This window comes from Sinohyriopsis cumingii, chromosome 11 (genome assembly GCF_028554795.1).
Source record: "Sinohyriopsis cumingii isolate HCF-2022 chromosome 11, ASM2855479v2, whole genome shotgun sequence".
NCBI classification, from domain to species: Eukaryota; Metazoa; Mollusca; class Bivalvia; order Unionida; family Unionidae; genus Sinohyriopsis; species Sinohyriopsis cumingii.
Window position 1 is genome coordinate 90,083,511 of NC_142971.1, and position 14,639 is coordinate 90,098,149.

Genomic DNA, 14,639 nt, shown 5'->3' on the forward strand with positions numbered 1-14,639 from the left:
AGACTGTTTCGAGAATGTAACAATTTAACTGAGATTATACAATTTCTATGACAACTTTTTGATAATTTGACATCTCATATTTGTTTATTTACGTTACATTCCATCAAACACCAACGTAGCTAATGGATTAGTTTGTTTTTATATAAATTTACACATCGATGGACCAACATCACTGAATATATCCCACTGAATCCCATTTTACATTCCTGTTGTTTCACAATTTTTAATGGTTTCTACTCTTTCTTAACTACGTTGAATCGACTACTATGGTTTTAAAAACAATATGTCAACCTTTCCGATTTCGTTACTTCTGAATATTTTAGTTTTAAAATGTAGTTTCCACGTCTATGATTTATTACGTGTACTGTAAGGACAATAGACTGATTAAACGCATACGTAGATTTACCACTGCAGTGTCAACACAGGCGATTAGTTAAGCACGTACTGATAGTTCATCCTGAAAAGCACGACGTGACCCACAATTACATATGTATTTCACTGTATTGTATCTCTTTGAGTAATTCATTTGTAGATTATTAACAACTTCTGAGAGAGGAAAATAAATACCCAAAAGTTAACGTCAACTTCAGGTAACCTAATCTGTATCGCATACGCAAATAAAAGACGCACGTGCGTTTGAACAATTATCACATAACGTTATATTACACATGCGCAATAAAAACATAAGTAATGGTCACATGATATCACGATGTGACGTTTCACAGATTATTACCATAACATTCAGATGCCATGTGAAGCATGTATATGATGCCAAATAATTAAATCCACATAGTTTAGCTAATATCATGTACAGTTTAAAATACTAATCCGTTATCGTCAATGTTTTAGCTCGATTAAGCCCGGCAGTATTACAGATTATTGAACCCTCCCCATAAGTTTCATCTGAAATGAGTTCTTGTGTAAAATCTTGTTATATTTTTTTTAATGCAATTGCAAATAAGAAAGAAAGCATTTTGTCTTCTAATCCGTGGACTTGTGTTTTGTTCTAGGTTATTCGGGGACCAAAGAAGATCCATGCAGCCTGAAAGTTGCCCAAATGACAACAACGAAACTCACCAGTGTTACACCCTGGAAAGTGTGATCAAGATGAGACCTAAATATATAAATTCTCCTTGCGATGATAATAGGATGAGGTAAAAAAAAAAAAATAGACATCAGCTAAATCAAGTTTATTTGCAATCAAATTAAAAGCTTATTAGCTATGTCTGATTTCAATAATTTGCACACTTTTCATGAACTAGTGTGTGTACAACAGTTTCTGAAGATAAAAAAGCAAATGGTTCATACAGTTGTCTCTAAAATGTCGTGTTCAGCGATTTTGTGTGTGCACCGTTGATGTATCCGAAGGTCCAAGACTATCTGATTATATCTGTCATCATTCCTGCACCTTTGTTCAGACCATATTATAGTTTATATATATATATATATATATATATATATATATATATATATATATATATATATATATATATATATATATAGTATAAGTATGTTTGTGATTTTAAAATACATTTTAATGGCAATATTTAACCGTAGGACTCTGTACCTGTATGCAACGAATCGCATTTCCAATAAATGTGTGCGTAATATTCAAGCACTGTCATTTTTTATTTTATTCGTTGTTTTAAATACTAAACTTTGCGGTCATTATCTTTCGTGCTTATGACCATTAAATGAGAATATATCTCTGCCAAAGTCGCTAACATCTTGCTACCCGGTACCTGTCCGTACAGAGTTACCTCAGTTTTTTTTTTGGTTTAGATAACTTTGTCTTACTCTATGAATAAATAAAGTCATGCGCGAACTGTTATTAATTACATCATCTACCAAAATAGTAATAATAATTATATTTAAAAAAATTAAAAGGAAAGCTGTTTTTTTTTTATAACTCGGCATATTTCTCGTTTTTTTACTCTTATCAATGAAGAGTTCGTGATTCATTAGTGTCCCTTAATCAACTCGTAACGAGTACTCTTCATAGTGACGTCAGAGGATTTTTCTATGCTCATTATGTCGAATGCAGATACTTCATTGGCTGACCAGAGTACCTTGATACAATTTTAAAAAATATTATCAATAATATTACATGTAACAATGAACATAAATTATGCAAAATTTTAAATCCTGAAAATAACCACGCCTTCACCTTAGCGTAGCACATACTATAAAATCAAAGTATTTTATATCAACACGTACCTCATCAGATTTAGTGTGTGCGCGTGCGTGCGTGCGTGTGTAATAATGCTTGAAAACTCTTGAAGTTTTAATGACTTGAGTATGTATGAAACTTAGTGGTTGTCGACTTCACCTTAGCGTAGCATATACTATATGAAGTATTTTATGCAGACTCCTACCTCATATGAGTTAGTGTGTGTGTGTGCGCGCGCGCGCGCAAGATAATGCTTAAACACTCTTTAAGTTATGATGATTTGAGTTCTATATGAAAGATATTGGTTGCCGGCGATAGTATTGGTAGGCTGCCAGTTGTTATGAGTTAGAGTTTACTTGTCATATAGATTAACTTTAATTCAGAAGATCAATTTACTACCCTTCTAATCCTTAGGGGAAAAAAATTAGCATGCGTACCAAATTATTTCCATTACAAAACATGCCATGTTTGTTTTTGGGGCACTACATCATTAAGTGAATTTAATGTCATTTGAGATGTACCCTTTTCATGAAAAACATGGCTTGTTGTGGGTGAGAAAAATAACCTTCATGCATGTGAGCAGGATAAGAAAGTCCAACCCTCGAGGACTAAGACTGGTGCCAGGAACTCAGCGTGACTCATCCTTGGACAGAAAATATTATATTCCTATCATGCCCCCTTCCCCAAAAAATGCGGAGGATTCTATTATTCGTTTTCTTGTGATTTATTTCTCAAGGATGTGTCAAAACCTGATCAACACGACTGAGACAGAGTACTACTGTTCATCACGGTGCTGTGAAGGCTGGGCGAAAGACCCTATTCTGCAAACATGTAGCATACGTAAGTAAGAAAACATTGTTCTAGCACGTCTATTTCGGTCTCGCGAAAAAAACACACAATTAGTTCCACTTACTAAAGAATTTCTCTCTCTCTCTCTCTCACACACACACACACACACACACACACACACATATATATATATATATATATATATATATATATATATATATATATATATATATATATATATAGATAGATAGATAGATAGATAGATAGATAGATAGATAGAAAGATAGATAGATAGATAGATTATGGCTCCATGCTGCCAGTTCCTGTATCTTTCTTGTCCGGATCTGTTCTTTCGGGCGGGGGGGGGGGGGCCTCAATACTGATGAGACTTTGAGTTTGTTTTTCAGTGTTCTACGACATTTTTTTTACAGACATTAACTCTCCAATTGTCCTTCCTCCTTCATAACTTTTACCAAGGTTTTGTGGATTTCAACCAAATGTGTTATTGGACATTATATCACCCAGACATTGAATATGTTAGATTTCTAGCGCTCCAAAACATCATTTAAAGGGGTTATACTCCGTGATTGTATGCACTCATTATTATCTTTCGAACAGCATAATTTTACCTACTTGTGTTACAGTTCAGTTAAATTCTGTATGGAGATTTAAATTAATGAAATATTGAAACATTGGCAGGAGTTACGACCCCTGGTTGTCAGTATTCATAACTTTCGTTTCCGCGGCAAAACTTTGATTATGCTCCATAGTTTTCACACATTGTTATTTGCTTACACGTTATGTCGTCCGCTAGAGGTTCCGTTTATGGAATATTGCACTATACTGGAAACACTTACAATCCAAAATAAAATTCAATATGCGTCCAGCCAGCTTATGATTTTAACATAGTTTTCAGTTAGTATTATTCCACACCTGTTTTAACTTCAGCTTGTGAGGCAGCAGAATACATACAATAGCAGAATATTGTGTATTTTCACCCTTTCTCTGTTCAAACAAACAAATCTCTATACAATTCTATATATGCAAAGATTTATATTCATAAATTTGCCTTTCCCTATACAAAATATGAAGAAAATATGGCTGGCTAATAATTTTTAATTCAACATTTGAAATACGTTGCTATTTTCTAATCACTCAAAGTGCATAGCTTCGTATTGTACCCTTGCAGTAATCATGCTCAGCTAGATACCAGCAGCACCAGATACCTGTTGAATGCTGATATAACACTGACTGGGGCCAACATTTGAATGCTAATATAACACTGACTGAGGCCAACATTTGAATGCTAATATAACACTGACTGGGGCCAACATTTGAATGCTAATATAACACCGACTGGGGCCAACATTTGAATGCTAATATAACACTGACTGAGGCCAACAGTTGAATGCTAATATAACACTGAGGTCAACAGTTGAATGCTAATATAACACTGACTGGGGCCAACATTTGAATGATAATATAACACTGACTGAGGCCAACAGTTGAATACTAATATAACACTGACTGAGGCCAACAGCTGAATGCTAATATAACATTGACTGAGGCCAACATTTGAATGCTAATATAACACTGCCTGATGCCAACAGTTGAATGCTGATATAACACTGACTACGACCAACATTTGAATGATAATATAACACTGACTGAGGCCAACAGTTGAATGCTAATATAACACTGAGGTCAACAGTTGAATGCTAATATAACACTGACTGGGGCCAACATTTGAATGATAATATAACACTGACTGAGGCCAACAGTTGAATACTAATATAACACTGACTGAGGCCAACAGCTGAATGCTAATATAACATTGACTGAGGCCAACATTTGAATGCTAATATAACACTGCCTGATGCCAACAGTTGAATGCTGATATAACACTGACTACGACCAACATTTGAATGATAATATAACACTGACTGAGGCCAACATTTGAATGCTAGTATAACACTGACTGAGGCCAACATAAGCATACATTGATTGTTCTGTAAATAACACATGACCCCATATATCAAATGTAGGTACTGACTTTGTATTTAGAAATTCCCCCTTTTACAAAATATGAAATTTTAGAATGGAACCTTTACCAAGACCTCTTGACTTTCTTCCAAATTTATAATGAAGACATATTAAATTCATTTGAATTCTAGTGTTCCACTACATTTACAGTAGTTGTGATCCCCGGTTGCACTGCCTCATGACTTTGGTTTCTGCTGCATTACTTTACCAAGGATTGTTTGATTTTAAGCAAATTTGGCATGGGGTTTGCACTGATAAGTTCTTTAATTAGTTTAGTTTACAATGATCCACGTCCTCATTTGAAGAATTATGGCCCCTTATTGATCCTCCCTATTTGGTTTACACATGATAACTTGAGTAAGCAATGTTGGAATTCACTCCTCATTTCCATTGACCTATATACTTATGAGACTTTTAACAATTGAGATATCTGACATTCCACATCCTTGTGTAAAGGAGTTAGTTGAAATTCACTCCTCGTTTCCATTGACCTATATACTTATGAGACCTTTAACAATTGAGATATCTGGCATTCCACATCCTTGTGTAAAGGAGTTAGTTGGAAGTCACTCCTCGTTTCCATTGACCTATATACTTATGAGACCTTTAACAATTTAGATATCTGGCATTCCACGTCCTTGTGTAAAGGAGTTAAAACCCCTGATGGATCAATTTCCTAAATTGGGTTTTCCTAAACTGGGTTTTACAACAAAAAGTTGTCTGAGAAAATTAGAGTGAGTTGGGCCTTTTGCAATGATACATCGTTAATCACTCTTGTTTACTTTGAATATAAGATAAAGTCACACAACTTGCATAAAGAAATCGAGACGGGCAAGATGATGGTGCATGTTAGAAAAAACCAGAGATACTGATCGAAACCAGTCCTTTCTGTATTGATAATCTTGCTCTTTCTGCATCAAGGGTAGTCAATATTGTCTCTTACTGCATCAAGGGTAGTCAATATTGTTTCTTACTGCATCAAGGGTAGTCAATATTGTCTCTTACTGCATCAAAGATAGTTAATATTGTCTCTTACTGCATCAAGGGTGGTCTGTATTGTCTCTTACTGCATTAAAGGTAGTCAGCATTGTCTCTTGCTGCATCAAAGGTAGTCAATATTGTCTCTTACTGCATCAAGGATAGTTAATATTGTCTCTTACTGCATCAAGGTTAGTCAATATTATCTCTTACTGCATCAAGGGTGGTCTGTATTGTCTCTTATTGCATCAAGGGTGGTCTGTATTGTCTCTTACTGGATCAAGGGTAGTCAGTATTGTCTTTTCTTGCATCAACGGTAGTCAATATTGTCTCTTACTGCATCAAAGGTGGTCTGTATTGTCTCTTACTGCATCAAGGGTGGTCTGTATTGTCTCTTACTGCATCATAGGTATAAGTCAGTATTGTCTCTTACTGCATCAAGGTTAGTCAATATTATCTCTTACTGCATCAAGGGTGGTCTGTATTGTCTCTTACTGCATCAAGGCTAGTCAATATTGTCTCTGCATCAAGGGTGGTTAATATTGTCTCTTACTGCATCAAGTGTAGTTAATATTGTCTCTTACTGCATCAAGGGTAGTCAATATTGTCTAATACTGCTTCAAGGGTGGTCTGTATTGTCTCTTACTGCATCAAGGGTGGTCAGTGTTCTTTTTTACTGCATCAAGGGTAGTCAAAATTGTCTATTATTGCATCAAGAATGGTCTGTATCGTCTCTTACTGTATCAAGGGTGGTCAGTGTTGTCTCTTACTGCATCAAGGGTGGTCTGTATTGTCTCTTACTGGATCAAGGGTAGTCAGTATTGTCTCTTACTGCATCAAGGGTCGTCTGTATTGTCTCTTACTGCATCAAGGCTGGTCAGTGTTGTCTCTTACTGCATCAAGGGTGGTCAATATTGTCTATTACTTCATCAAGGGTAGTCAATATTGTCTATTACTGCATCAAGGGTGGTCTGTATTGTCTCTTACTGCATCAAGGGTAGTCAGTATTGTCTCTTACTGCATCAAGGGTAGTTAATATTGTCTATTACTGCATCAAGGGTAGTCAATATTGTCTCTTACTGCATCAAGGGTGGCCTGTATTGTCTCTTACTGCATCAAGGGTGGTCAATATTGTCTCGTACTGCATCAAGGGTAGTCAATATTGTCTATTAATGCATCAAGGGTGGTCTGTATTGTCTCTTACTGCATCAAGGGTGGTCTGTATTGTCTCTTACCGCATCAAGGGTAGTCAATATTGTCTCTTACTGCATCAAGGGTGGTCTGTATTGTCTCTTACTGCATCAAGGGTGGTCAATATTTTCTCTTAGGCCTGAATAGTTTTTGATTGATGAGACGGTTGCTTTTACATTTATAGAAAGTATTAGACGATTTTCAGGAAATAGATCGATCATACCCAACTCTGCATGCTTAAGTCTATTTTTCAGTGGTTTCAGAGGAGACTTGCTTCTGTGAAAATGGGGGCACTGTACTCTGGGAAAATGATAAATGTACTTGCGAATGTCTGAAAGACTTTGAGGGAGAAACATGCGAGAAACGTAAGTGACATTAAGCATTCATCTTTTTTTCCCCATTTCTGGTAGGCAAATTAGGAGCTTCAGATACACTGTGCTATGTCATAATATGGCAACAGTGTTATTGCCTTTGGCCTGATGAAATTAATGTAAATGCAACAATGAATTTAGATATAATATCATTACTAATTGAAAAATGAAGATTCGTGTTCTGTCATACGTAAGAGTCTGTTTCGAAGTGATAGACTTACCGACGCCTATTACTTTTGTTGTCAAATGTTGTAGATTTCACAATAATTGCCAGAACACTGAACGATAGATATGTCTAAGTACTGAAAGACAGATATATCTGTGTAATTGTGGAACACTGAAAGATAGATATTTCTATGTAATGGCCAGAACGCTTAAAGATATTACTTTGTACTTTCCGGCACACTCAAGGATAGGTATTTGTATGTAATTGCCGGCACACTGAAAGATAAATATATCCATGTACATGTAATTGGCAGCACACTGAAAGACAGATATATCAAAACAGATTAAAATGATCAAAAATTTAAGTTTTCTACCATTTCTCATGAAAATTTCAGCATATGTTGAAAAGTAACACTAATTCATTTGACGGCCATTTTCAGATTATGTTAAGTCATATGTTAGTATCTGGAGTTATTGCTTACTTTTAGGGGAATAAAGAAGGGGAGACTATTATGGGGTTATTGCTTACTTTTGGGGGAATAAAGAAGGGGAGACTATTAGGGGGTTATTGCTTACTTTTGGGGGAATAAAGAATGGGAGACTTATGAGGTTATTGCTTACTTTTGGGGGAATAAAGAACGGGAGACTATTATGAGGTTATTGCTTACTTTTGGGGGAATAAAGGAGGGGAGACTATTATGAGGTTATTGCTTACTTTTGGGGGAATAAAGAAGGGGTTATTGCTTACTTTTGGGGGAATAAAGAACGGGAGACTATTATGAGGTTATTGCTTACTTTTAGGGGAATAAAGAAGGGAAGACTATTAGGGGGTTATTGCTTAATTTTGGGGGAATAAAGAATGGGAGACTATTATGAGGTTATTGCTTACTTTTGGGGGAATAAAGAACGGGAGACTGTTATGAGGTTATTGCTTACTTTTGGGGGAATAAAGGAGGGGAGACTATTATGAGGTTATTGCTTACTTTTGGGGGAATAAAGAAGGGGTTATTGCTTACTTTTGGGGGAATAAAGAACGGGAGACTATTATGAGGTTGTTGCTTACTTTTAGGGGAATAAAGAAGGGAAGACTATTATGGGGTTATTGCTTACTTTTGGGGGAATAAAGAAGGGGAGACTATTATGGAGCAGATATTCTACAGACCTCCACAAACAAGATTTTTTATTTTTATGTCTAAGACTTCCGTCATCATATGTAGCTACAGTTGTGAAAACTTTACTTAGCGGTATAATATTCTTATTTCCAAGGCACATTTTACTAAATATATTTACATAAAGTAAACAGTTTTTATGCAGGTGTTTACCTTTCATTCCTTACAATATTATTTTGGAGATTATATTTCCAGACTTATGTCAGTATGTTTCAGATTTGCTTACTCACTCTATTAAATATCTAAATTATAAGCAAATAGTATAGAAGAAAAGTATTTTTGTTCATATATAACAGAACTAATGTATAAACCACTAATAAATTCGTGCATATTTTGAGGAATGAATGTAATGATTTGTGAGGATATTAGTTTAGATGGATTGGAAAACGGATTAAAAAAAGGTTTCAAAAAATTAGAACTCAAGCACAGGTGTTGGTATATTATGAAATTACTAACATATATCTTTTTCTAAAACTCATTAAGTATGAATATTAGCAATCCACAAACGTTTAAATGCTCTTCATCATTCCCATTGTTTCAAAGACCACAAAATGTGATATTATTTAGAAGACTCCTCTCTCTCTCTCTATCACACACACACACACACACACAGACAGACTTTTAGTTCATCAACGAATGCAGCCTAAATGTCGCAATTATTATGGCTTTGTAGAGTCATGAAACTTTTATGTTCATTAAGATAGTTCTCTGATCCATTATTGATTTTCTTACTTATCAAGGTCACTCAAAGAAAGGAAAAAAAATCAGTTCCCGATACTTACATTTTTATGTTATCCATCTTTATAATTATGTAAGTTTAATTGTGGATTTTTTGTGTTCATCAAAGCCATTTGCAAAGGAGGGTGCGCTAACAGTGGCCGATGTATAGCAGAACATAACAGTTCCAGGTGTTTGTGTTCCTCTGCGTCATTCTCTGGAAAGAAATGTGAAATAGGTAATTGTATTAAAGTGTCATTTTTCCCGTATAATAAAATATTATCTCTATAATATGTAAATATTACTGTCAATTTCAGTTATTTATTATTCGTGTACATATTATTTGATTATTCTTACTATAGTGCCTTCTCACTCTTGTATTTCTCTACGTATCTCATAGAAAGATAACTTCAGATTTTTAAAGTGTTGTTGCAGAAATGTCTGTTTTGGATTTTTTTATGAATGAGAAGAAGCAATGTCTTACGGCATTATGTCCATTTTAATATTTCCATCAGTTTTGCAGTAATGAATCCTGCTTGATGTGTTGCTCGTTTCGTGGAGTTTTTGTTATACGAAAGTAAATGCAAAATTCTATGTTCATGATCCTGTACAGGAATCTTGTCTTAGGCAAAAACATGTATTATGTGAATAGGCAGCCAGTGTAGTGTGTGTGTGTGTGTGTGTGTATGTGTGTGAGAGAGAGAGAGAGAGAGAGAGGTACCACATTATGACAAATTTTGCATACAAAGTATAGTGTCTGTAACCTCTGAAATGTCTTACTCTGGTTTTAGGAGATAAAAAAGTAATTACATGCGGGTGCAGGGTTGGCAACGCAACACACACACACACACACACACACATATATATATATATAAAGAAAGAGAGAGATCTTTTTTCTCACCCACCATTTCACCTCTAAACATGTTTTGGCATATATCCATGAAACTTAATAGCTGGCCCTTACATGTTTGCTCCCTTCCCAAATAATTCTGCGGGCAGGTCTGGCTTTGCCCCACCCAATGCCCAAATATTCCAGCGGACAACCATGTCTATTTGCCTCTCCATAATTAGCATGATACATGAAAATATTTTACCATGACAATCTTTACCACAGTTACATGTTCCAAGGAATGCAGGAACGGGGGAAGTTGTATTGCTGATGGTGTTGAAACAAAGTGTGCATGTACAAAAGAATTTGAGGGAGATACGTGTGAACTAAGTGAGTAAACTTCATTGTTTTTAATTTGTTTTTCAGTTCGAAAATATCTGCTACACTGTTAGTACATTCCAATTTGTTGTGACCTCATGTTTAAACTGTAATGTGCAAATGCTTACATCCCTAAGTTTAGGTGTAACTCTGCTGGTGAAATTGACAAAAAGATATCACATAATTTTTTATTAAAACAATTATTTTTTAAAAATATTTTTGTTTGATTCTATAACCCAATACTAGCTGTGATTTCAACATTGATTGATTCATTTTACCCTTTAATCGATTTAAAGCTAACTTTGTACTTAGTTTCTTTTTTTCACTTTTAAGAAATAATGTCCAGTTGTTATAGTTCCATCGGCTAAATTAAAAGTTTAAAAGAAGAAAATATTTACACATTGCATTCCAATTTCTTTTGCAGTTTTATTTTTATAATACATATAGTCACAAACAAAGGCATACAAACCCTGTCAGTTCATTATTTTTTTCATGGTGCACGTTTCGTTTCATAGATTTGTCATTACTGATAAAAATTATTTTCAAAATCGAATGAACAGTATCACACCATGACAACAGTATGAATTCAACTTAATCAACAAATTGATGTACCAAGGAAAATGTAAGATTTTGCAAAACTATTAAAATTTATATCCAGGACAATAAAAAATCTGGAGTAAAATTACATCCATAAAACCACAACAACTCCATTTTCCTGTTTTGCATAGACTAGCTTAAAACGTTGCTTAATTTTTTAAATTCATTAGCATGTCTCAGTTTCTCGTGCAAATAACATTATTTCCTATGGAAACATTTATCAGAGAAAAGAATTTGTATGGAAATGCATATACATTAAAATATATATATTGTGTTTTGTATCAAACATAAAAAGATTTACCGACATAGTAGGACGCTATATATACAATGCAAAACAATATCTACTTACATTGTCAACATTTAACATATTTTTGTATGTTTAAAATTTTTATATACAGAGATCAAGGAAGGATTCTGCCAAGCGACACAAAATCCTCTGCAGAGGAGAAGTTGTCATAATGAATGTCACCATGACAACGACTGTATGGACAACAAGAAGTGCTGTCAAGATGGCTGCAGCAGAGTTTGTAAGGAACCGCTTGAAAGTAAATGCCACTATAACAGCCAAACCTTTGAAATTGGGGATACTTTCAAGCAAGGTGCTTGCCAGGTACATAGTAATTTTCTTGAAATAAATGCATCAAGGTAAATTTGAAATGTTAGGTCAAAAGCAACAATACTTTCTAAGAATCTATGTGCTCTGTTTCCATCCGACGGCTTCTTTTTGAACTGCTAAATTTAAAATTTAATTACAACCTGAAGAACACATAGTTTGTTCAACAACATTATTCCTTATATAAACATTAAATAAGATATCATGTTGCCAATCATTGCAGGTTTCTGCAACATCTTTTTCCTTATTACTGTCTTAAAAAGAGACTAATATGATCAGGATTTTCTGATCATACAAAAATTATTTCTTCATTCGCTCTTTGTTAACAACATATTCAACATGATCATTCCTATTGTTGATGTTGATGTTGTTGCTGTTATTATTATTATTATTATTATTATTATTAATGTAGTGAACTAACACTTTTGCTTTTCAGAAGCTATATATTTTAAATTTTCAGTTTATTATGTAAATAAATAATTATTTATTAAATAGTTGTTCTGACAAAAACTCAGATGAAAAGAAATACTACCTATCTGATAGCCTGCTTGAAAATACATTACCTTATGATTTATCTTTTTTATTTTACTTTTCCATCTCTAGACCTGCCTATGCATGTCCACGAGACATGTTCACTGCATCGAAGAGACATGTGATGTCAGTAAGCTAGAATGTCCTCAGCATGAGAGAAGGGTGTTTGATGGGGAATGCTGTCCACGTTGCATAGGTATTTGATTACAGATTTGTAATACTAGAGCATATGGTTTCAGTTTCTACAGCTTCTAATGTCAGCATTAATATATTTGTTTTAAAGGTTTTATCATCATTACAAACACTTTAACATCATCATAAAACATTGTGTTTTAGTCTATGTCTGTCTGTCTGTCTCTCTTAAATGACACAAATTGTATGCTGGACTCTCAGTATTTAAACAAGTCTACTCCTATGTTTAATAATGGATTTTTGTTTTGCGAAATTTTGCTAGTCTGATTTGATGATGGTCCATAACTAAAACTTGATTCGTAAACATGGTTATTTTGCTAGACTTTGTAAATATCAATTGTACTGCTCAAAGCTCTTTGCCGGACTTGTGAGAAAGATCTTGTTCCTGTATGTTTTGGCAAGCATGAACAGAACAGTTTCATCACAGGTCACTGGTTCATTTTTATGGTTAACTATAACAGCCAAAGTGTGACTGACTATACTCTCGGTTTCTTTAATATGGCAAGATGATGGACAGGTTGACATTCTTGGAATCAGCAAGATGCAGGTCTCAATAAAGAACCTTTACAATCACATAATTAAAATAAGCAAATACATTTTGTTAGAAGTAAGAACAAATACTCTTTCTTATTTTAGAGAAAAATAAAAATTATTTATACAGTTGATAATAAGTTTCAGGCAATATACACAGCAATTCAAAATGCATTGTTTTACTTGAAGTATATTGGTTTTAAACTTCATATTGCAGATGAAGTACCCGACAACTATTCAGGTTTGTAAACTTTCACTATATGTAAACATTCATTTTTAATTTGTAATTTATAAATTATACTAAATCTTATGGATAATTTAATTCCAAAATGTGACATGAAATGAACGAGTAATATAAGTTTAATTAGATTAACTGTTTGAAATCGTAGCATGTAAACACACTCATGAATATGTTTATTTTTAGAGTTACTTTCCTTCAATATAATTGAAAAAATGTTCTGAAACAATGGTTTCTCTTCTGAATTTAGGAGTTAAGACATAAAAAAATGCTTCATCACTGCATTAGATACTTTTTAAATTTTATATTCTAGTGCATTATTGTTACTGTTATTATTATTATTATTACAGCTCCAAGCTTTTCTAATTGTCCTTCAAGAAGTATATTCACTATTAACGTTACACAGTATGGTCATATGGCCCACTTGGAACTGAATCTCACAGCCACAGATTACAAAGGGAGATTACTGACAGTGTATTGGTCAGAGCAGGAGTTTGCACACTGCCGCTGCGATGATGTCATGAAAAATATTCACCTTGTATCGGCATACACTGTCAGAGATGTGCGTGGTCAGCGTGCTGAGTGTCATTTTGAAGTTTACGTTCGAGGTAAATAAGCTCCGCAGCTTTATGTGTGTGTGTGTGTGTGATTTGGATTTTTAAGATAGCTTTAATTTTTTTTAGTCATATCGCTACGATGTCTGCAGTGTGGAAGTTTTTAGTGATGACTAGCACTGGGACATCTTGTCCCACCTAGTCTATTATCCTGACACAAGGCCAGCCAATCCTAACACTAAACTATTAATGCTGAGCGCCAAGTGAAGCAGCTGTTCGTACCATTTTTATAAGTCTCTGCTATGACTCGGCCGGGGTTCGAACTCGAGACAGACTCTCTAACCACTATGGACTTATCTGAACGTCAGATTTCTTCAGCTGAAATTGATACCCTTGCATTAAGGCAATAGTATATATCATTCCATACAAACGTATCCTTCGATACTTTATTTAATTATTTTCGAGTTTGTAAAATGTTCTCATTTCTCATTTTCCACAAAATTTCTCTCGATGAAATACCCTAACCACTGGTTTGCAAGTTAGGAAAGTAAATATTCATTTGTTTTCCTGTCATTACTTTTTA

General features: G+C 34.3%; 1 protein-coding gene across 1 annotated transcript in view; it reads left to right on the plus strand.

The window, feature by feature from the left end:
* The window catches only part of LOC149788957 (uncharacterized), a 32,775-nt gene that overhangs the window by 10,569 nt on the left and 7,567 nt on the right, over positions 1-14,639 (plus strand). The window contains exons 2-10 of the mRNA XM_089975108.1: positions 1,011-1,154; positions 2,907-3,010; positions 7,426-7,536; positions 9,724-9,831; positions 10,708-10,812; positions 11,796-12,007; positions 12,614-12,737; positions 13,482-13,505; positions 13,853-14,110. Coding sequence (XP_089831234.1) covers positions 1,011-1,154; positions 2,907-3,010; positions 7,426-7,536; positions 9,724-9,831; positions 10,708-10,812; positions 11,796-12,007; positions 12,614-12,737; positions 13,482-13,505; positions 13,853-14,110 — 1,190 coding nt within the window. The remainder of the gene's footprint in view (positions 1-1,010; positions 1,155-2,906; positions 3,011-7,425; positions 7,537-9,723; positions 9,832-10,707; positions 10,813-11,795; positions 12,008-12,613; positions 12,738-13,481; positions 13,506-13,852; positions 14,111-14,639) is intronic.